General features: G+C 37.6%; 1 protein-coding gene across 1 annotated transcript in view; it reads left to right on the forward strand.

Annotated features, from left to right (window-relative positions):
- The window catches only part of Mkln1 (muskelin 1), a 109,882-nt gene extending 97,053 nt beyond the window's left edge, over nucleotides 1-12,829 (forward strand). Inside the window, exons 17-19 of the mRNA XM_021191194.2 lie at nucleotides 1,831-1,933; nucleotides 4,826-4,880; nucleotides 12,485-12,829. Of these exons, the coding sequence (XP_021046853.1) occupies nucleotides 1,831-1,933; nucleotides 4,826-4,880; nucleotides 12,485-12,606 (280 nt within the window). The 3' untranslated portion in view covers nucleotides 12,607-12,829. The remainder of the gene's footprint in view (nucleotides 1-1,830; nucleotides 1,934-4,825; nucleotides 4,881-12,484) is intronic.
- Nucleotides 12,830-17,949: the final 5,120 nt, after the last annotated feature.

A 17,949-nucleotide genomic window follows, 5' to 3' on the forward strand; every position in this document is an offset into this window, starting at 1 on the left:
TTCTCTCTCTCTCTCTCTCTCTCTCTCTCTCTCTCTCTCTCTCTCTCTCTCTCTCTCACTGGTTAGTGAACCCAGACCCTGTGGTATTTATTCTTGTATATTAAATAGCCTATCTTTACTCCTCTGGAGACTACCTTCTCACTTGTGGAATGGTTAACTCAGTCAGCCACATAGTCTTTAGAAACATTAATAAAACCATTTACTTCTAAAATATTTATTGAGCACCTGTGTATGGCAGACATGGGCTTTGTCTCTGAATTTATCAGTGAAGAAAAAAGTTCCTGCCCTCAAGTTTCCTCTCTTATAAATGGAACCTTAACAGTAAGTATACGCTAGGTAATAGGAATAGGATAAAAACAAAATATATCAAATGATGTTGTTTCTACTTATAAGGGAGCCGAGGGTGTTACTTTCAGTAAAAATACGTGATATTTTTCTTTGGTTTTTAAGTTCCACCCAAAGACAGTAGATGCACAGTAAAGTTCTGGATGAACACCGAAGGTTCTACAAATAGAATTTTTGGAGGTTTTTGTATGGATATGAGACAGAGAGATATCAAGGAACATTCAGATAGATAATAGAAGGCCCACTTTAAACATTTGAAAACCTGTAGGTCTTCTGCTAAACTTTTGGTAAATTTAAGAGTTTACTATATTATGTATAGAAGCTTGTCTATAATGTGGCTAACACATTTTGATAGAAATAACATAGTAATTAGACAGCCTTTGATTATATGGGCGCCTACCTACCCGGGACTCCCAGGATGACTTCTTGTTTTTCTTGTGGAAAGTTGTTTGTTCTATTTAGGTAAAGTATAGATTTTGAGGAAATGAAGAATCTTGTGAACCGATCGGCTTTCATATAATATTCATCTTCTAAATTTGGTGACTTGTGTATAGAAAGGAGTAAGATTTCTTATAGTATTAAAGTCATGTTTAGCAGTTGAGAATAATTATTGACTAAATGCAGTTCTAGACTACAGAAACCAATTTTGGAAACGCTCTTTATTGGTTATTAGAGCCTTGAGTGGAGACAGCAACAGAGCACATAAACGAGAGAAGATGTGCTTCAGGAAACCGAGTTCTTTATTGACCTTAGAATGGAAGTGAAATGTGGGTTTGTTTCCCATTGCAGAGGATTGGGGTATGCATAGGATACCTCAGTTAAAGCAGTTATTTTAGCAGGCATAAAGGCCCCTCCTTGTCTGCTCTCATGAGGCCAGATGCAGGGTTGCGTGTGATGCTGGAGCAGCTCCATGACTTTATTGCTTGCCTCATTGTCTCCACGGTTCAGCTGGCTGCTCTGGTTTGTTTTCTCTAGGACCTCAGAGCCTAGGTACCTATCTAGTCTGTGAGTCTAAGGAAGCAATTTTAGTTTATAACAACTTGGTTCTGATGGGACACATTGGAGTCTTTTCAAGTTATTATGTGAGTGTATGCACACTTACATGTGTGTGCACACTATAGTATATGTGAGGAGATGAGAGGACAACTTAGGGAAATGAGTTCTGAGGAGTGAGCTCCCTTCAGTAACTGTGGTGATGAAGACTCTACCTACTGAGGCAGGCATCTTGCCAGCCTTCACACATTCCATAGGGAAAGGTAAGGAGCTCTGTCACAGACTTCCTTACAGCACAGTTGTGTCTGTGCCACAGAGCATCTCTGTTGCCTCTCTGCAGAGCTGACGTCTGTACTGTCTTACTCTGGATGCTCCAAAACAATTTTTTAGATATCCAGAAGAGATCATCTCTAAGCAATGTACCTTTCTTCAAACCTTAAAGGCATTTCTTATAACTCAAAGTAATTGCTTCCCTTGTTTTGTGTTTTCTAGGTTTGAAGAAAAGGCCCAAATGGATCCCCTTAGTGCTCTGAAGTATTTACAGAATGATCTTTATATAACTGTGGATCATTCGGACCCGGAAGAGACAAAAGAGGTAAGAAAGGTGGATAAAATTCAGAAATGAAATATTCTTTTAAATGTTTTTCTTGTGTTAGTGCTTAAAGGAAAATGAAGGACTATGATGCACTGCCCTTAAGGATGCTCAATTGGATAAAATAAAAGTGAACAGGTGTAGTGCTAAACTCCTGCACTCCAGCATTGGGAAGACTGGGGCAGGAGGATCGATCACTAATTAAAGTCTAGCCGACCTGACAAGGTGTCTCATTATACCATCTATCTGAGGGGAAAGAAAGAAAGTGAGCAGGCACACTTGATTCATTCAAAATTAATTCTTAGGTATAAAATTTCAAATTAGATGTTAGTTCTGTATTTATGGAGGAAATTTTTTAAAGTCTAGTTTTTCTAAATCATCAAGGATTATATATAATCATGAAATACACACTTTTCTGTTGTTGTTCAAGATCTTTCAAGACAGAGGAATTAAGCTTCCCTTGTTTGTATGGAGAATCAGGTTTAACTTTTAAGCTACTTTATAATCCAAAAATCTGAGTAATTTTTTCCCTGTGTGTATGTTTTATGTTTTACACATTTTCTCATTTTTAACTTCTCATTAACCAAAGGTATTTTATGTGTTCATTAGATGTGCTGTTATCATAAGCATCACTGTATTATACCTAGGACTAGGGCAGTAACTGTTGCCTGCATTGTAAATCAAAGACTGGCTCTTTGTTTGCTTCAGTCTCTAGAATATTGGATCTGAATTGCTGATGAACTTGCAATAAACTTTATACAGATTGTATTGATTCCTTCTTTTGTAAATCTCAGAATCTTGGTTTTTTGTTTTTTTAAACTAATAAAATGGAGTAGTTCAAAAACATCACCAAAACCAAGAAACAAACAAAAATCATGAAAAAGAAACAGGATCAGTTAGTAAGAGAGGACCTATGCATATATACATTATAATATAATGTTCATTATATATATTCATTATATATACATTATAATATGTTATATTATCTTATAGTGTATATATATGAAACCTATTATGTAATTAACATGATAATAAAAATGAGGTTGTTTTTTTTTTCTAGAAAAGGCTTGAGAAAAAAATTGCCAATATCAAGCCTACCATTTTCAGAAGGACATTATAATAAAGGAGTGGGAAAAAGCAAGTTTTCAACTATTATACAACATTCTGTACTAATTATACAATCCTTCTGTTATGTTTCCAAAATATTACTCTCGTTCATTTAATAGCTGTGTGTTGACTCCTTACACAATGGCAGGCATTCTTGGCGTAGGAAATATATTTGTAAACAGAACAAGACCCTAGTCCAGAAGGCGCAAACATCCTATAAGCCTATTAAGTAAGCAAATTACAAACTTGATTGTAATGTGGTGGTGGTATGGAAGGATGGCGTTATAAGAAGAGTAAGTGAGCAGGGTGGAGCCCATACCTCAGTTTCAGCCCTTGAGAGACTTTGTTCAGCTGTGGCTGGTGCAGCTGGTTGTCTTGAGGTAGTACGGCTCCTGACTGAGATGGGCGCCTGATTTGCATATGACCAGTTTGAAATATCCATGGGACAACCATCTTGAGGTGTTTAGGTGGCAGTTAAACATTTGAGAAACCTGAGAACGAGGTCTGCAATACAATTTAGTATTGTTTAAAATTATATTATCAATTTACTTTGTCAGTTTGTTAAAAGAACAGATTTCTCTGGAACTTCGCATAAGGAATTCATGAAGTTTACTTTTCATTTTAAAGGAGTTAGAAAAGAAAAAGAAAATCTGAAGATAAAATAGAACATTAGTGAAATAGAAAACATACTATAAAAAATAAAGTATAAATATAGTGGTGGTTCTTTGACAACTAAAATAGATAACCTCTTATTAAGATTCATGAAGAAACATAAACAGTCGACATTACATGAAAAAGTGGAGTCACTAGAACCTCAGAAGTATGAGAAAAGTAGCAAAGAGTTGCAATGAACAGTGCTGTCAGCACACTGAGGAGCTGGGCATATGCCTCAAAACATGTCACTTACCAAAACTCACATTAGAAGAAATGAGATCTTAAAGAATTCTACAATTGCTACATAGTTTTGTTTGTAATGAAAACTTTTCTGGCACAATACTTCAGCTTCAATGTCTCTATGAGTAATTTTATTAATCATTTAAGAAACAAAATTATAATTCTACATAAATTCTCAGAAATTTAGATGAAGATAATTCCTAAATCTTTGAGTAAAATGTGAGAGCTAAACAAAGATATTACAAGCAAAAATATATAGCCTGGAACTGGGACGGTTACTACCCGAAGATGGAAGGGCATTTGCTGCTCTTCCAGGGGACCTGGGTTCAGTTTGAAGCACCCACATGGTGGCTCACAGTCATCTGTTATGCCAGTTCCAGTGCATCCAGCATCCTCATCGTGCCTCCATGACAGCAGATAGACATACAACCAAAACATTCATATGCATAAATAGTAAAAAATAATTTTAAAAAGAAAGGTAAGTAAGTCTAAAATATTTGTTCCATTTTGGATTCTAAAAGACAATTGGCCCTTACACATATTAGTGTGTAAACATTATTTGAAAATCTAAAGGCATCCAAGCTGATGGAGCTAGGAGGAGTGTGAGTTCACGGCTAGTCTGGGCAGCACAGTGAGTGAAAAAATACTTCTCTTAAGTAAAAAATAAAGAAGAGAAAACAACATGTTTTTTAATCTAAATCTAGTGCGGGCTTTTGTTTGTCCTTTGTTTTTGTTTTCCAGTATTGGGTGATTAGATCTGTACAATACATGCCTAAAAACAGAGGCTAATAATGAATGAAAAGTCTCAGAAGTTGTTTCTCTTAAGTTTGCTAGCTGGCTAATTTGCCTTGTTTTTTGTTGTTGTTGTTGTTGTTTTTGTTTTGGTTTTTACAGTTTCAACTCCTAGCCTCAGCTCTGTTCAAATCTGGCTCAGATTTCACAGCTCTAGGTAAGCATGCCAGCAGTTTATCTTTCCAAACTAACATTTGGTTGGATTTTGGTGTCTTGTACGGACCATGAGGGCACGCAGTGTTTGCTAGCTGCTAAAGGGCACCTACCCTCAGGCACCGTTCGCCAGCTCCTGCTTGCAGTTCGCAGTTCATGTGCTACTGGATGCAGGCAGATGGTAGCAGGATCATGGTCAAAACAAAATAATCTCTGCAGCACTGCTCTGAAATGGACGCTTAATCGGGTGGGCTCGTGTCTTCTTGTTCTTTGGGAAGTTTATTATGTCAGGAAGTGGTAAATGGGGTGGGGAATGAAATGAATGAAATGAAAGTCAAAAAACTATCTTTTTTCTTTTTAATGAAAATTGCTACTTGTTGATAAATAAATTCCTTAAGTTCCCTTTAAATTTTTCCCCTCACACTTCTCAGGAAGTAGTCTCCATTAAGAAGTACTCTTATTTAGTATTAGATGAGTTACTTGGAAAAAATTTGGTGCTTGAGATTAAATGCTATTAATGAATGATTAACTAAAGTTGTAGAATCCCAATAGTATAAGAAATGATCACAGGAGTTTGAAAATTAACTACATGAAGTCAAGTAGCCTTTGCACAGATAAAGATTATCATCATAATAAACAGCTTATAGAATCTGAAAATCTTCATCATCTATACTTCAGGCAGCTAGAATATATAAAAAGCTGCAAAGTTTCAGTACACATACACAGAAACCTAATAAGTTAGTTAATTAATTGGTTGATTTATTAATTATGCCAACCAATAACTGGGCTAATGAACTGAACAGACAGTTTTCAAAAGAAAAAAGTGCAAATGGCCAGTGTTTTAATTAAAAGTTTTCAATATAGTTAGCTACCAGAGAAATAAGTGCAAATGAGATATTCTGAGACTCCATTTCATTGCAGTCTTCACAATGGCTGTTCTCAAGGAAACTTGACACCAAACTCTGGCAAAGGATATAGGGAAAGAGGATCCCTTTTGAGTATTGGTGGGGATGTAGACTGGTGCAGCAGTTCCTGAAGCCAATGTAGTGGTTTCTCATAAGCTAAAAATGCAAGTCTGATATGAGCCAGCTACATCATTCCTGGATGGGGATCCAAAGGCCTCTTTCCCACCCCAGAAATACTTACACATCGTTTTTCATTGCTGTTCTGTTCACAAAGAAATGCAACTGCCTTAGTCTGTCAACAGACGAATAGATAATGAAAGTGTGTTGCATGCACACATGCAGTCTTAATCATCCATAAAGAAAAATGAAATTTGCAGTAAAATAGGTGGAACCAGAAAATGGTGTACTAAGTGAGGTAACTCAGACTCGGAGAGACAAGCACTGCGTTTGTCATACACAGATCCTAACTTGTAAATTTCATGTGTTTATTGATAGAGGAGATGCCAGAAAACTAGAAAGGAGCAGTGAGAGGAGAAAAAGGAGGCTTCAAGAAGGGAGGTGGGGAGTAAGAGAACACAGGGGATACAAGAAGTAAAGGGAGATTCTGGGGGCTCAAGGGCACAGGCAGAGAACAGGCAAGAAGATGCCCCGGAGGACTGATGCGGCAGAGGATAAGCTAGGCATGTATTAGAACACCCAGAGCAAACCTGTTACTTTGTATGCTAATTTAAAAATTAAATTAACACACACACACACACACAAAGCAGCTAAACTAGGCTGTCATAAAATTAAGTCTAGTGATTCTATAGAAGTTTCAGAGACCAGAGCTTTATGCTGGTGAGGTTTCAAGGGTGTTTTCTATTAGAACAACTCAGGATAGGCAGCTTCAGTCTTTACCACATTTTACTTTTTTAGTTCCACACTGGCCTAGAACTAACGATTCTTTGAAACGTAAGAAATTGTAGCTCTGAAGTTGCCATTGTGATGTATAATTGTATATGAGTACATACTAACCCTGTTGATGCCAGTGCTATTAGTATTTGCCCAAGAGTTGCACAGTAGTGTACATAATATACATATTGCTCTCTTACTTGGAATCAAATGACTCCTGGATGGCGTTAGTTTAGTTTTTAAATTGGTGGTCCTTCATTTTTTGGCGAAAAATAAATGGTTTTCAAAAGAAAAAACATCACTGTGTGATTCTGGGATGGGAAAGAGTAGCTGTGTTCTTGGGATTTTGCCCACCTTTTTCTGTAGCAAGTAATTGAGACATCCTCTAATAATTAAGGTAATGCTGGTCTTCACTTCTAACTCCAGAAAAGTGTGAGACCATTATGGTAAGATAGGAAATTGAAAGAAGAAAATGGAAAACTGGCAGTCCCTAACTCCAAAGTATGTAGGACTCCACAGGCTAAATTAGCATGCACCATAAAACATCATTGCAGTGGGTGTGTCTTTAGGCTACAAAACATTGCAGCCCCATCATGATGAAAAACTAGGAGAAGCTAGGCATAAACATTACTAGAAAGCTCATGCCTCTCATAATTTTATTCTTTGAAGCAGACATAGTGGTACCCGGATAATTGTGAGTCTGCCATTGGTTTGAAAGAGTTTATGCCTGGTATGTACAGATTGCACAGCCCAGGCCATTACTCTTCTTTATTGATGGGCAGCACCAAACTGTCTTTGGCTAGTGTTTAGCCATTAAGGCAAGAATTTCTTGACAGTGATTAAATAGGTTAGGATTGTGTCAGCAAATCTTTTTACCATGTACCTTAGTTCCTATCTCCTGTTTTCTGCCCTGTTCCCTGCCAGAGAACATAGTCTGTCAAGAACAGTTTGTTTTCCTTGGAGTATAAGTAGCGTGTTCCTAGTAGATCCTCTCCCCTCTCGAGCAGTCCCTGTCTTCTCATGGCTGGCTCAGAGTGGTACAAGTGAAAGAGATGGTGCTGAGGGGCAAGGGCTTGGCCTTCCTCTGTTCATGCTGGCGTCAGTACTGCCTACCTCTGTGTTCATGCTGGCTCAGGCTTTGTATCAGTGAGTGTCTGGATTCTTGCCTGTAAATGTCACTTTTATTTCCTCAGATGGAGTGAGATGAGAACTGTCACCAAGCTGTGCAAATACATGGCTAGGGCTGAACCCAGAGGGTTTCCTTCTCTGTTCTCTCTCAGCATAGGCCTGGAAGCCTCTAGCCTCCGTACAGTCTAATCTTCCAAACTGACTTAACTCAGTCTGCTCTTCTCGGCTTCTGACTGAATTGCTTTGCCTGGCCTCATGCTCATAACTCTGGCGATCTGTTCTAATCTTCTGGCTCCTTCTCACTCTCCGGATCACTCTGTCTTCACCTGTCTCTAGCTTGTTCTCGGTCACCTGACTCTCTCAAACTATTGCAGTAAAACGGCCACACACACGCACACACACACACACACCCCACCCTGGACACCACACATTGCACTACCATTTTTCTGTCTCTCCGCTCTAAAGTAGCCTCTTCCTGTCTGTTCTCATGAGAGTTGGGCGTATCCTATCTCTGACTCATTCTGGAGAATCTTTTTCTGATTTGACACTTTGCCCCTCAATTAGATGTCACTTTTAAACATGACTGCTTCCTTATACAAACTAACCTTACTTTCATTGTTGAAGATTAGAGGTGTGTACTAAGGGCATGTCTGTATTTCAGCCAGATTATAATCCAAGGGCATGTCTGGGGCATGTCTGCATTCTGGCCGGATCATATCTTTGGAGATGATTCCTTGGCAAAGCAGTCATGTCGCTGGATTAAAATTCCTCTACACCTGCACCTTTTACATATATTGAAAAGGAAAATACTGACTACAGATTAAGTGTAAGTCCTGCTCTATCTGTGTCTTTACCCAACACTACTTTGTGAAGAGACATGTTGATATATTTGATCCTGATTATTCAAAGTAATTATGTTTTATAACCCACAGGGACAATAAATTAGTGAAGGCAAGTCGCTGCTCTTGTGGAAAATTCAGAGAATTAGGCTTCTGCAAGTCTCTGCAACAGACTATTGCATACATTTATTTCTTGGTATTTCTATTTAATGCCTCCTTGTTTAATATACCTTATTTATTCATTAGCATTGAACTAATGGTCAGGAAGACCAACACCCTCACTAGAATGAAGCTTGTTTAACTTGTTCTCTATGAAAGGCATATCACACCTTCCTACTCTTAGAAACCCTAGACAGCACTGACCACATTAAATGGTGGGATCACCATCAAATATCAAAGAATTTGAAAAATGTGCCTCCAAGCAGAGCGTGAAGTGACACCTATATATGCTTGAGACCTGAAGCCAGAAGGCAGACTAGCTGGAATGTGCTTCTGGAGCTCCGCTATCCTGCTGCTCTGCACCTGTCTATAAATATTCACAAAGTGCACAAGCTTGGTTGTGGAATTACAAATAAATTTCAGTGATAAGGTGACTTTGTAAATATGAAGTCTTTAAATAATTAAGATTTTCTATAAATCTGCATATATAAGCATATGGTTTTGAATGTGCTAGTTTTGTTATGCAGTGTAAAAGTGTAAGAACATACTCTACAGCATAAATCTGCTCTTGTCCTTATAAAGGGATAGATACTAGGGAGCCTTCATAGTTGAACAGTTCTTCATGGTAGTGTTAAGTTTCGATTTTTTTTATTGGTAAATAGTGATGAAAGTAAAGATATTTTTGAGGACTAAACAAACAAGCATAACACATTGCCCTACACACCCAGTAAATGCAATATGAATAAGTAGTCTTTAGAGTCCCCTCACCCACGATCTGAGAGACCTTATTAAACAACTCAATTTCTTAAGTGATTCTAAGAATGCAGTTTATATGTAAAAGCCTAGAAATAAATAGTACACTAGCAGTTAGTATGACTGATTTTGGATTTCTCAAATAATTTGCTACTACAAAGAATCATGGCTCCTTGGGAAAATTACTGACTCCAGAGCAGTGTTAAGAATAAGACTGAGGGTTAGAGAGACGGCTCAGCAGTTAAGAGCACTGACTGCTCTTGCAGAGGAACCAGGTTCAAATCCCAGCACCCATATAGCAGCTTACATCATCTGTAACTCCAAGATCTGACATTCTTACACAGGCATACATGTTGGCAAAACACCAATGAACGTAAAATGAAAAAAATTAGTTAAATAAAAATTCTTTTTAAAAAGGGTAAGCTTGAAATCTTACTGTATAGAAAAGTGAAGAAATGATCAAAAACTGGTGGGTCTATTTCTTACTGGTTAAATCTGAGATGATGTGAATATCAAAATGAGCAAGAGAAGAGCTGAGGGGTACACACAAACAAGTAAGTTAAACAGAGTGCCAGTTAGAAAGAATAGCAGTCAGAACGTCCAGTGGCTTAGAAAATTGCTTTTTCAATAAGAGCCATCAATGACTACAAAGTCATAGGTCCTGGAGTCTGAGAAACATAGTAGTTATACAGTGTTAAATAATCTCCCCATTAATAGTTTTAATTTCAGAGGTTGAACTAAAAGCTGATCAGAGAAATTTGACATTGGCTGAGTTAACTGTATGAGCACAGTTAATATTGTTGATACTGACCCAAACTGAAAATTATGCGCTTTCTGAGATAATGCACTGAGAAGGGTTCAGAAGAGTCATTCTGTAGTATTCCACCAAGACTACATAGCCAGCACCTGATCATGCAACAGTCAAGACAGTTAACCCAGATTTAACACACACTATATAACTTTAATATATGCTTCAAAAATATCCATGCCATTAGAAAACAGAGAAGCTACAAATCAGATTCAGATCAAGGAGACTTCAAAACCAAATGTAGTATGTGATCTTGGATTAGAACTTTGGTTAGAGATAAATGAATAATAAAAAGATTATTAAAAGGTCAATGTTAAGTTTTCCGAGTTTAATATATAGTTAGGGTGAAGATGTAGCTCAGTGGTAGGACATTCATTCCCTAACCCCATGAAAGAATATGTGTAGGACTGGGATGGGGTGGAAGAGGAAGGGGATGGTTGGTCATATGAATGGAGATTCTGTGCTTAGCTGAAATGAGTTCAGGAATTCAGGAGTGAGACTGTATAGAATCCACAGGTGCTTCCACAAAAAGATTAGGAGTTAGGCATGAATGCATCCACAGTGAGGCACAGTGTCAGGCCGGACACTGACAACAGACTCATCAAAGTGAAGGGTCTGAATGAGTGCACATTATACTTTTGAAACCTCTGTGTGTTTGAAATGTTTTGAAAATAAAGCAATTTGGAAAATTCAGAAAAAGCATAATAAAGAAAAAGGATTATAATCTCTTTCCTTCACAGATAAGCTTTGTTAATATTTTACAGTATTCTATTCATTTCTGTGATATGATAGTAGGCTTTGGTAAGCTATGCTCAAAGGAAGAAACATTTCTCCCTCAAACTTAAAACAACAATAATAACTTAAAAAAAAAAAACGGAATGAACCATTCTTGGAGCATTGTTTATTTCCTTCCAGGAAACTGGTATCCTTGATAATCTTATGTTCTATTTTTATTCTTTACAAGATTAAAACAAATTAGATCTAAAAATGTTGAGTGGAATTGACCCAATTTGCATTTTCACTGAACCATCACAGCCATGGTGGTTCTTTTTCTGATGGCGCAACGGGCTAACATGTCTCAGCTAGCCATTCGGTCTAATGGGAAAATCATTTATCACTTAAGTATTTAATTTGTGTGTTAGAAATCTGAAACAACTGAGATCAAACTGACCTTAAATGGGAGATTGGTTGCTGTGAACTTGAAAATAAATGCTGGATGTAAAGAAAGGGAAGAATCCTTTGTATTAACAAACACTGTCTTGTAAAAAATGCCTTCTGTCCTCTGGTATTTATTTGCATAAAGTACTTAATTATTCTCATTAAATATGTTTAGTATGGAACCTGTTACATAGTAACAGAATAATGGCATTTGCTAAGTTACCCTGTGTACACATTTCTTTCTCTTGGTTGTCTATACTTTAACTCCGTTCTCTGATAGCGCGTTTGCCTCTAAAGATCTTTCTGATTTTAGCCTGCTTTCCTAAAGATCTCTTCATTGTGATTTTGTTTTATTTTTATTACCCTACCAAAAACATTAATGGATCAGAAGCACTAAAGAGATAGAGGGATGGAATTTCCTTAATGAAGTAGTAGAGGAATAGTCTAGCAAAGGAGAGATGAGAAATCGGTTTTAATTACAGAACGGTCTTTCTGCTGGGTATTTTCATGTAATTGCATGTAACCTGCACGATAGTCTATGAAGTAACCTGGCTTCACAAATGTGCACCAGTGAGGAAATGGGTGCTGGGCACCAAGGAGGCTAATAGTGCCGAGTCCACACTGGCGCTAGTCAGTGATTCTCAACCTGTGGGTACTGACCCTTTGTGGGGCCAAGTGGTCCTTTCACAGGGGTCACCTAAGACCATCAGAAAATACAGATGTTTACATTATTATTCCTAACTGTAGCAAAATTACAGTTATGAAGTAGCAATGAAAATAACTTTCTGGTTGGGTCACACCTGAGGAACTGTATCAAAGGGTCCCAGCGTTAGGAAGGCTCAGTTTTAAAGCCTATTTTGATTTTCCCATTGTACATGACTAACATCTAAGTTAGTATACACTAACTTTTTTGTTCTGTGTTGAAATTTTGAAATAATACATAAATTTGTTTTATTTTCTTCAACAGGCTTTTCAGACGTGGATCATACTTATGCTCAAAGAACTCAGCTCTTTGACACCTTAGTAAATTTCTTTCCTGACAGCATGACTCCTCCTAAAGGCAACCTGGTAGACCTCATCACACTGTAAACTGGGGAGTCGAATGAGGAGTTACTGGGCTCAGACGTGGAGAAGGAACTGGAGCCGGCTGTTCTGTGGGCAGAGGTGACGTTGCAGTGACTGAGGACTGTACCAGAGTTTTGAAGGATCCTTACTATCACAAGTTTTAACCCTCCTCCTTCATACCTGACCTCAATCCCCTTCTCTTTCTGCATTAGGCTAATAAAGTGAAATTGATATACTTCCCATTTAATTATGTATATTTTTCTTTAGCCTTTAAGAATTAATAAGTATTAATGAAAATTAGGCTTTTTTCTGGTTTTCAAGTTTTCAAAGCTTATTTTTAGTTAGAACAGCACTATCGGTAGACTCGGTGCTGTAGGAATTTGGGGTTTTGCTGCTGGGTGTTTAGCCTTTGTTTCCCTTTTCTTCTTTTCCCCTTTCACTTTCCCCACATCCCTGCTGTTGCGAGTGCTGACTCTGATTTAATCCCTCATCCTTAACAGGTGTGTGGCTCTGTGGGACACAGGTGGTGTATGTTTAGGTGATGTGTGGTTGTTGACTTTTCTTGTATTAAACATAGAGCAGTTAGAGGGCTTGAATTTATACTTTTTGCCATACTACCAAAAAGCGAAACTCAAGATTGGCCCAGACACCTGATTGGAAATTGATATTTCTGTATTGATATTCTGTAGTGGACATTACAGTAGCCATTGGCATAGAATCACAAAAACCTGAAACCCAGGCTCCTACCCAGAAATAAGAGTGTTCCAGGTGACCAGCAGGAGAGGTGCTGTCCTGCCCGCTGTTTTTACTGATATCTCTGTAGGGATTTTAAAGGAAATGACTCTGCTGGTAGAGCTATGCAGAACCCACGCTCTCACTCTCCTCTGAGTGATCTTTTTGATGCAGTTTTATCTGGACAATAGGTTCCAGAGCTATGCTTTCATATTTCTCTGATATGAGACCCTACTATTTTGAAGAGTAATAGTTTGTGGCTGTCTTTTGGCATACAATTTACAGGCATTTTAGTAATAAGCATGTAGGCCAGACTTTTTTAAATGGATAAAAAGAAAATATGTAATACCAAGAGTTTTTCATTAAACAGAAAAGTATAACAGTTTGCCCTTTTCATTGTTCTGGTTTTGTACATACAGGAATAGGAGCATACCTTCACATCAGATGTTGGGGAATATAGCATAAGAAACCCACATCTGACTAGTTAGCATTCACGTTTGTTCAAGTGTGCCATAGGCAGCTGGTACTACTGTGTTGAAAACAGGATCTGTCCTATCCGTGTGCCAGCTGTTAGGAATGTGTGACTGTGAAATTGACCTGGACTTCCAAAAGTGTCATGTGTAGGAAGAAGATCTTGATCCATCCTTCCCTCTGTCCTTACTGACTTTTCTGGGTTGACTTTTGAGGATAAATGGGAATATAGTTTTGCTAGTTGTAGGCTTTTTAGCTTTACAAGCATCCCAAGGTATTCAGTGACTTAATAAACATGTATGCCAGTACCTACCCTGTCAGAAGTATGCGATATAAATTAGGAGGTACCAAATTGTATAAGAGACAGAATAATCACTTACCTGTACATGTGAGTGAACCCATTCTATTCAAAGACTTCACAGCTTCCTCAAGTGATTCCCCTAAGTAACAGCCAAGAACAAGAACAAAAACTGTACAGCTAACAGCGTCGCCTGTGAGTCTCATTTCAAGAAGATAGATGCAAATCAGTAGGTGACCAAAAAAAAATTGTTTTGAACTGGAAATTGCCAAAATATAGAGAGAGCTGTGTCTGAGTCCTGTGAGCTCTGGCACCTTGACAATACAGCCACGTGGGATTCTGCCGCCTGCGGCCTTTGTCTGTACATGCTTCCCCCAACCTCCAAGGTTTTTTCTTTCAATTCCTCTGACTCTATTATTTGGGTGAAATTCAATTCTTAACCTTAGTGATTCTTCCCCCCCCCTCTGTTTTTATAGTGCCCGCTTTAATTCCATCCTCTCTCACTTTAGAATTTTTCATTTTTTTACTACCAAGTTTAAATGATTGAATCCTAGGAAACCACTCAGAGCTGCCTAAGTACTAAGATGCTTTAGGTACTAAGGAGGTGAATGACATAACTGACTCAGGCAGGTCAGAGTCTGTGCCTTGGGCATTAGTGGGGCACTCCAGGGGTAACTTTAGGAAATGTAGGGCTTACACATCCATGACCAAGATCGGCATGCTGCTCGCCACATCCCCATAACAGCTCTGATTGAGAACTTGTATAGATGTTTTATAAGGAGTAACAGCAGAATATTATAATTTAAACAATAAAAGGTAGTATTTAAGGAACCAAATATGTGTGCTTTCCTAAAAATTTCTTTCATATTCTAGTTTAGCCCCAAATTAAGATACTTAGCTGTAGATACATTTGTTAGTGGAAAACTGTTCTCTGACAGAGTCCCCAGCTTCTGCCTCACCTCCATCTCCCTTTTCTAGAAGAATATATGGCTTTGCATCAGAAATAAGCTAGTGATAACTGATGCTACTTTCACCCTTGTGTTCTGTAAGAATTTAGATTGCAAGTCACTTCACAAATGCATTTACATTTTACTTATGAAATAACATGAGACCTTGCTTGGCCAGTTTGTTTGATTCAGAGTTATGTCATGTTTTTACACACAAAGTAATTTAGAATTGGATTTCCACTTCTGTGTTAAAGGTGACAAACAATATTAACCTTTATCAAAGTCACTTTTTTTATATGGTTTCCATCTCTACTAAAACTGACCTTTCTGTGTCCAAGGAGTAAAAACTGATAGAAAACATTGGAAAGTTGGGTCAGTGTTTGTTGTAGTAAAGTGTGTCAGATTTAACATCCAGTGCTTTGTTTGTTTATAAACAAATGAATGTTGAGTGAAATATGTATTCTGTGTATAAATGTTGGCAGCTTGCCATTCTACTGGCTCCCCACATCTGCCTTAAGAAGTGTTATATAGAAATACACAGTAACAGTTTCATGTGATAAAACAGGCTTAAAGTCAGTCTGTAGGTAGAAGCTGGCTGAGGACCCTAACCATCTAGTGAGAGACTGAGATAGTTGCTTAATAAGTCAAAAAGCACTTAAAAGAATGGTCCTGATTGCTATTCTCCGAGTTATATTAAGTCTTATGGTAATTATATAAAGACATTGCCTCATTATTATTTTGTTGTGTTGGAAAATTGTGAATCATTTATTTCCTGTGAAACCCTTTGCTGACTGTTATGTGACAGCTGGGAATTCTGCTATGAAGTGACTTCGTGGGTGGAAGTCATGACAGTGTGCACTTTAGACAAAGTCACTAAGCTCTTTAAAGATGCCCTTCCTAAAATTTGCTTTCTTAAAATCCCTGTTAATCTACAGTCTCACCATCTGCAGAAATTCTTAACAATTTTCACCAAGTTTTAGCTAGTATGTGGTTTAGGATTTACAGACTCTATAAGAAAAAAATTCTATAGTTGGTGGAGGTGTGTCAAAGAGGTCTGTATATGAAAGTATTTACAGAATAAGATGTTGGGCTCTTTCATACAGTTCTTGTTTTCTGTATTAAGCACATTCTGATTTTTATATGTGGTTTTTGACTGTGGGGGTTGTCTCTATAATTTGTCTTAATGTTGAAATGACTTGGCGATCCAAAGCCTCTAGTGTACGTCAGGTATATATTCTGTACATAGATGTACCCGTGAAGGTCAGAGTTCCCACTTGTTTTGAAGTTCTGAGGAGCTGACTAGTACAGCAGAGTGACAGGAATCATTTGCTTGTTTTCAGGGCGGGGTTATTGCAGTGGATTCTTTTCTTCATCAAATGCGCTTCTTGTTTTCTTATTAAATGCTGTCTCAATTTTATTTTTAGATGATTTTTTTAACCTTAAATTCATTCTATTCACCAATTACTGTGAATTGTGTTTCTATTTATTTTCCTTGGCTAATTTAACTTTATTCATTACTTCCTAGATTTTTCTATGGCACTGTTTAGAACTATTGTATTGCTTTAAAAAAAAAAAAAGTCAAATCATTGTAAATCATATATGGTTCTGTTTATAAGAGAATAATGAGATTGAAAAGTGTATATTGGTAAAGAAGTAATAACATTTAGATATCGCTATACAATGTGTGTGCATTTTCTTTTGGGGCTAGTGATCATCACTATGGCAGCTTAAACAGAGACGTCTGATTTAGCTGCTTTTCCTGGTTCTAGAAACTATTGTCATAGAACTGTTAGCTGTATACAGGTTCTGAAGAGAGCCGCCACACTTATATCTGCCGCCACCCTATCTTTGTATTGTATTTTAGCCAAGCCTTTTCTGTTCCTACCTCCATCAATAGCACCAATTTTCAGTTGAAGTTGAAATTTGTGCTAATAGTTGACTTTTAGTGTTGTGCATGCTTTTAATCCCAGAATTTGGGAGGCAGAAGCAAGAGGATATATGTGTAAGTTCAAGGCCAACCTGTCTACATAGTGAATTCCAGGCCAATCAGGGCTGCACAGTAAGACCCTGTCTGGGGTGGGTTGGGGGAATGGAGGCTTAGTTTATGATGCAGTTTAAATATTAAAAGTGGCTTTTATTGCCACTCATTGATATTTATTTTCATAGTTAAAAAATTACATAGTGATATAAATATCTCTTGCCTTCAGCTGGCTCAAGCACATAAAGAGGCTTGTTGGCAAAGACAGAGCTGTCAGGACACATACATGATGGAAGTGGAGAACTGTTTCTCATAGTTGTCCTCTGACCTCCACACATTCACACACATATAAAATAAGTGAATAAGTAAATGAACTTTAAAAAATTTTAAATATGAACTTAGAATCAACTCCAAGTGAAAAAATTGCATTTTCAGTCATAAAGCTAGTGATAAAATTGTTGAACAGTAACATGTATACCTTTTAACCTAGGGAGTCCTTAGACAGTACATTAATTTAGACTTTCTAGTACTCAGAGAGAAATGCCTTCTGGAAAAATTCCTGCTACTGGCTGTCTTTTTCAAAAGTCACAGGTCTTGAAGTGGAATCCAGTTCACAACACAGAAAGTAAAGGATGATTCTAATTTCTCTTCTGCATTCAAGATCTTTGTAAATCAAACTGGAGAGATGGCTCAGCGGTTAAGAGCACTGACTGCTCTTCAAAAGGTCCTGAGTTCAAATCCCAGCAACCACATGGTGGCTCACAACTATCTGTAATAAGATCTGATGCCCTCTTCTGGGGTGTCTGAAGACAGCTACACTGTACTTAGATTTAATAATAAATCTTTTAAAAAAAAAATCTTTATAAATCATATCTGCAAATGTGCAGTCCCCAAACACTACCAGGCTTGCTTGGAAGCAGAACTTCATGTGGATGTCGTCT

Source organism: Mus pahari, chromosome 2, assembly GCF_900095145.1.
Source record: "Mus pahari chromosome 2, PAHARI_EIJ_v1.1, whole genome shotgun sequence".
NCBI lineage: Eukaryota > Metazoa > Chordata > Mammalia > Rodentia > Muridae > Mus > Mus pahari.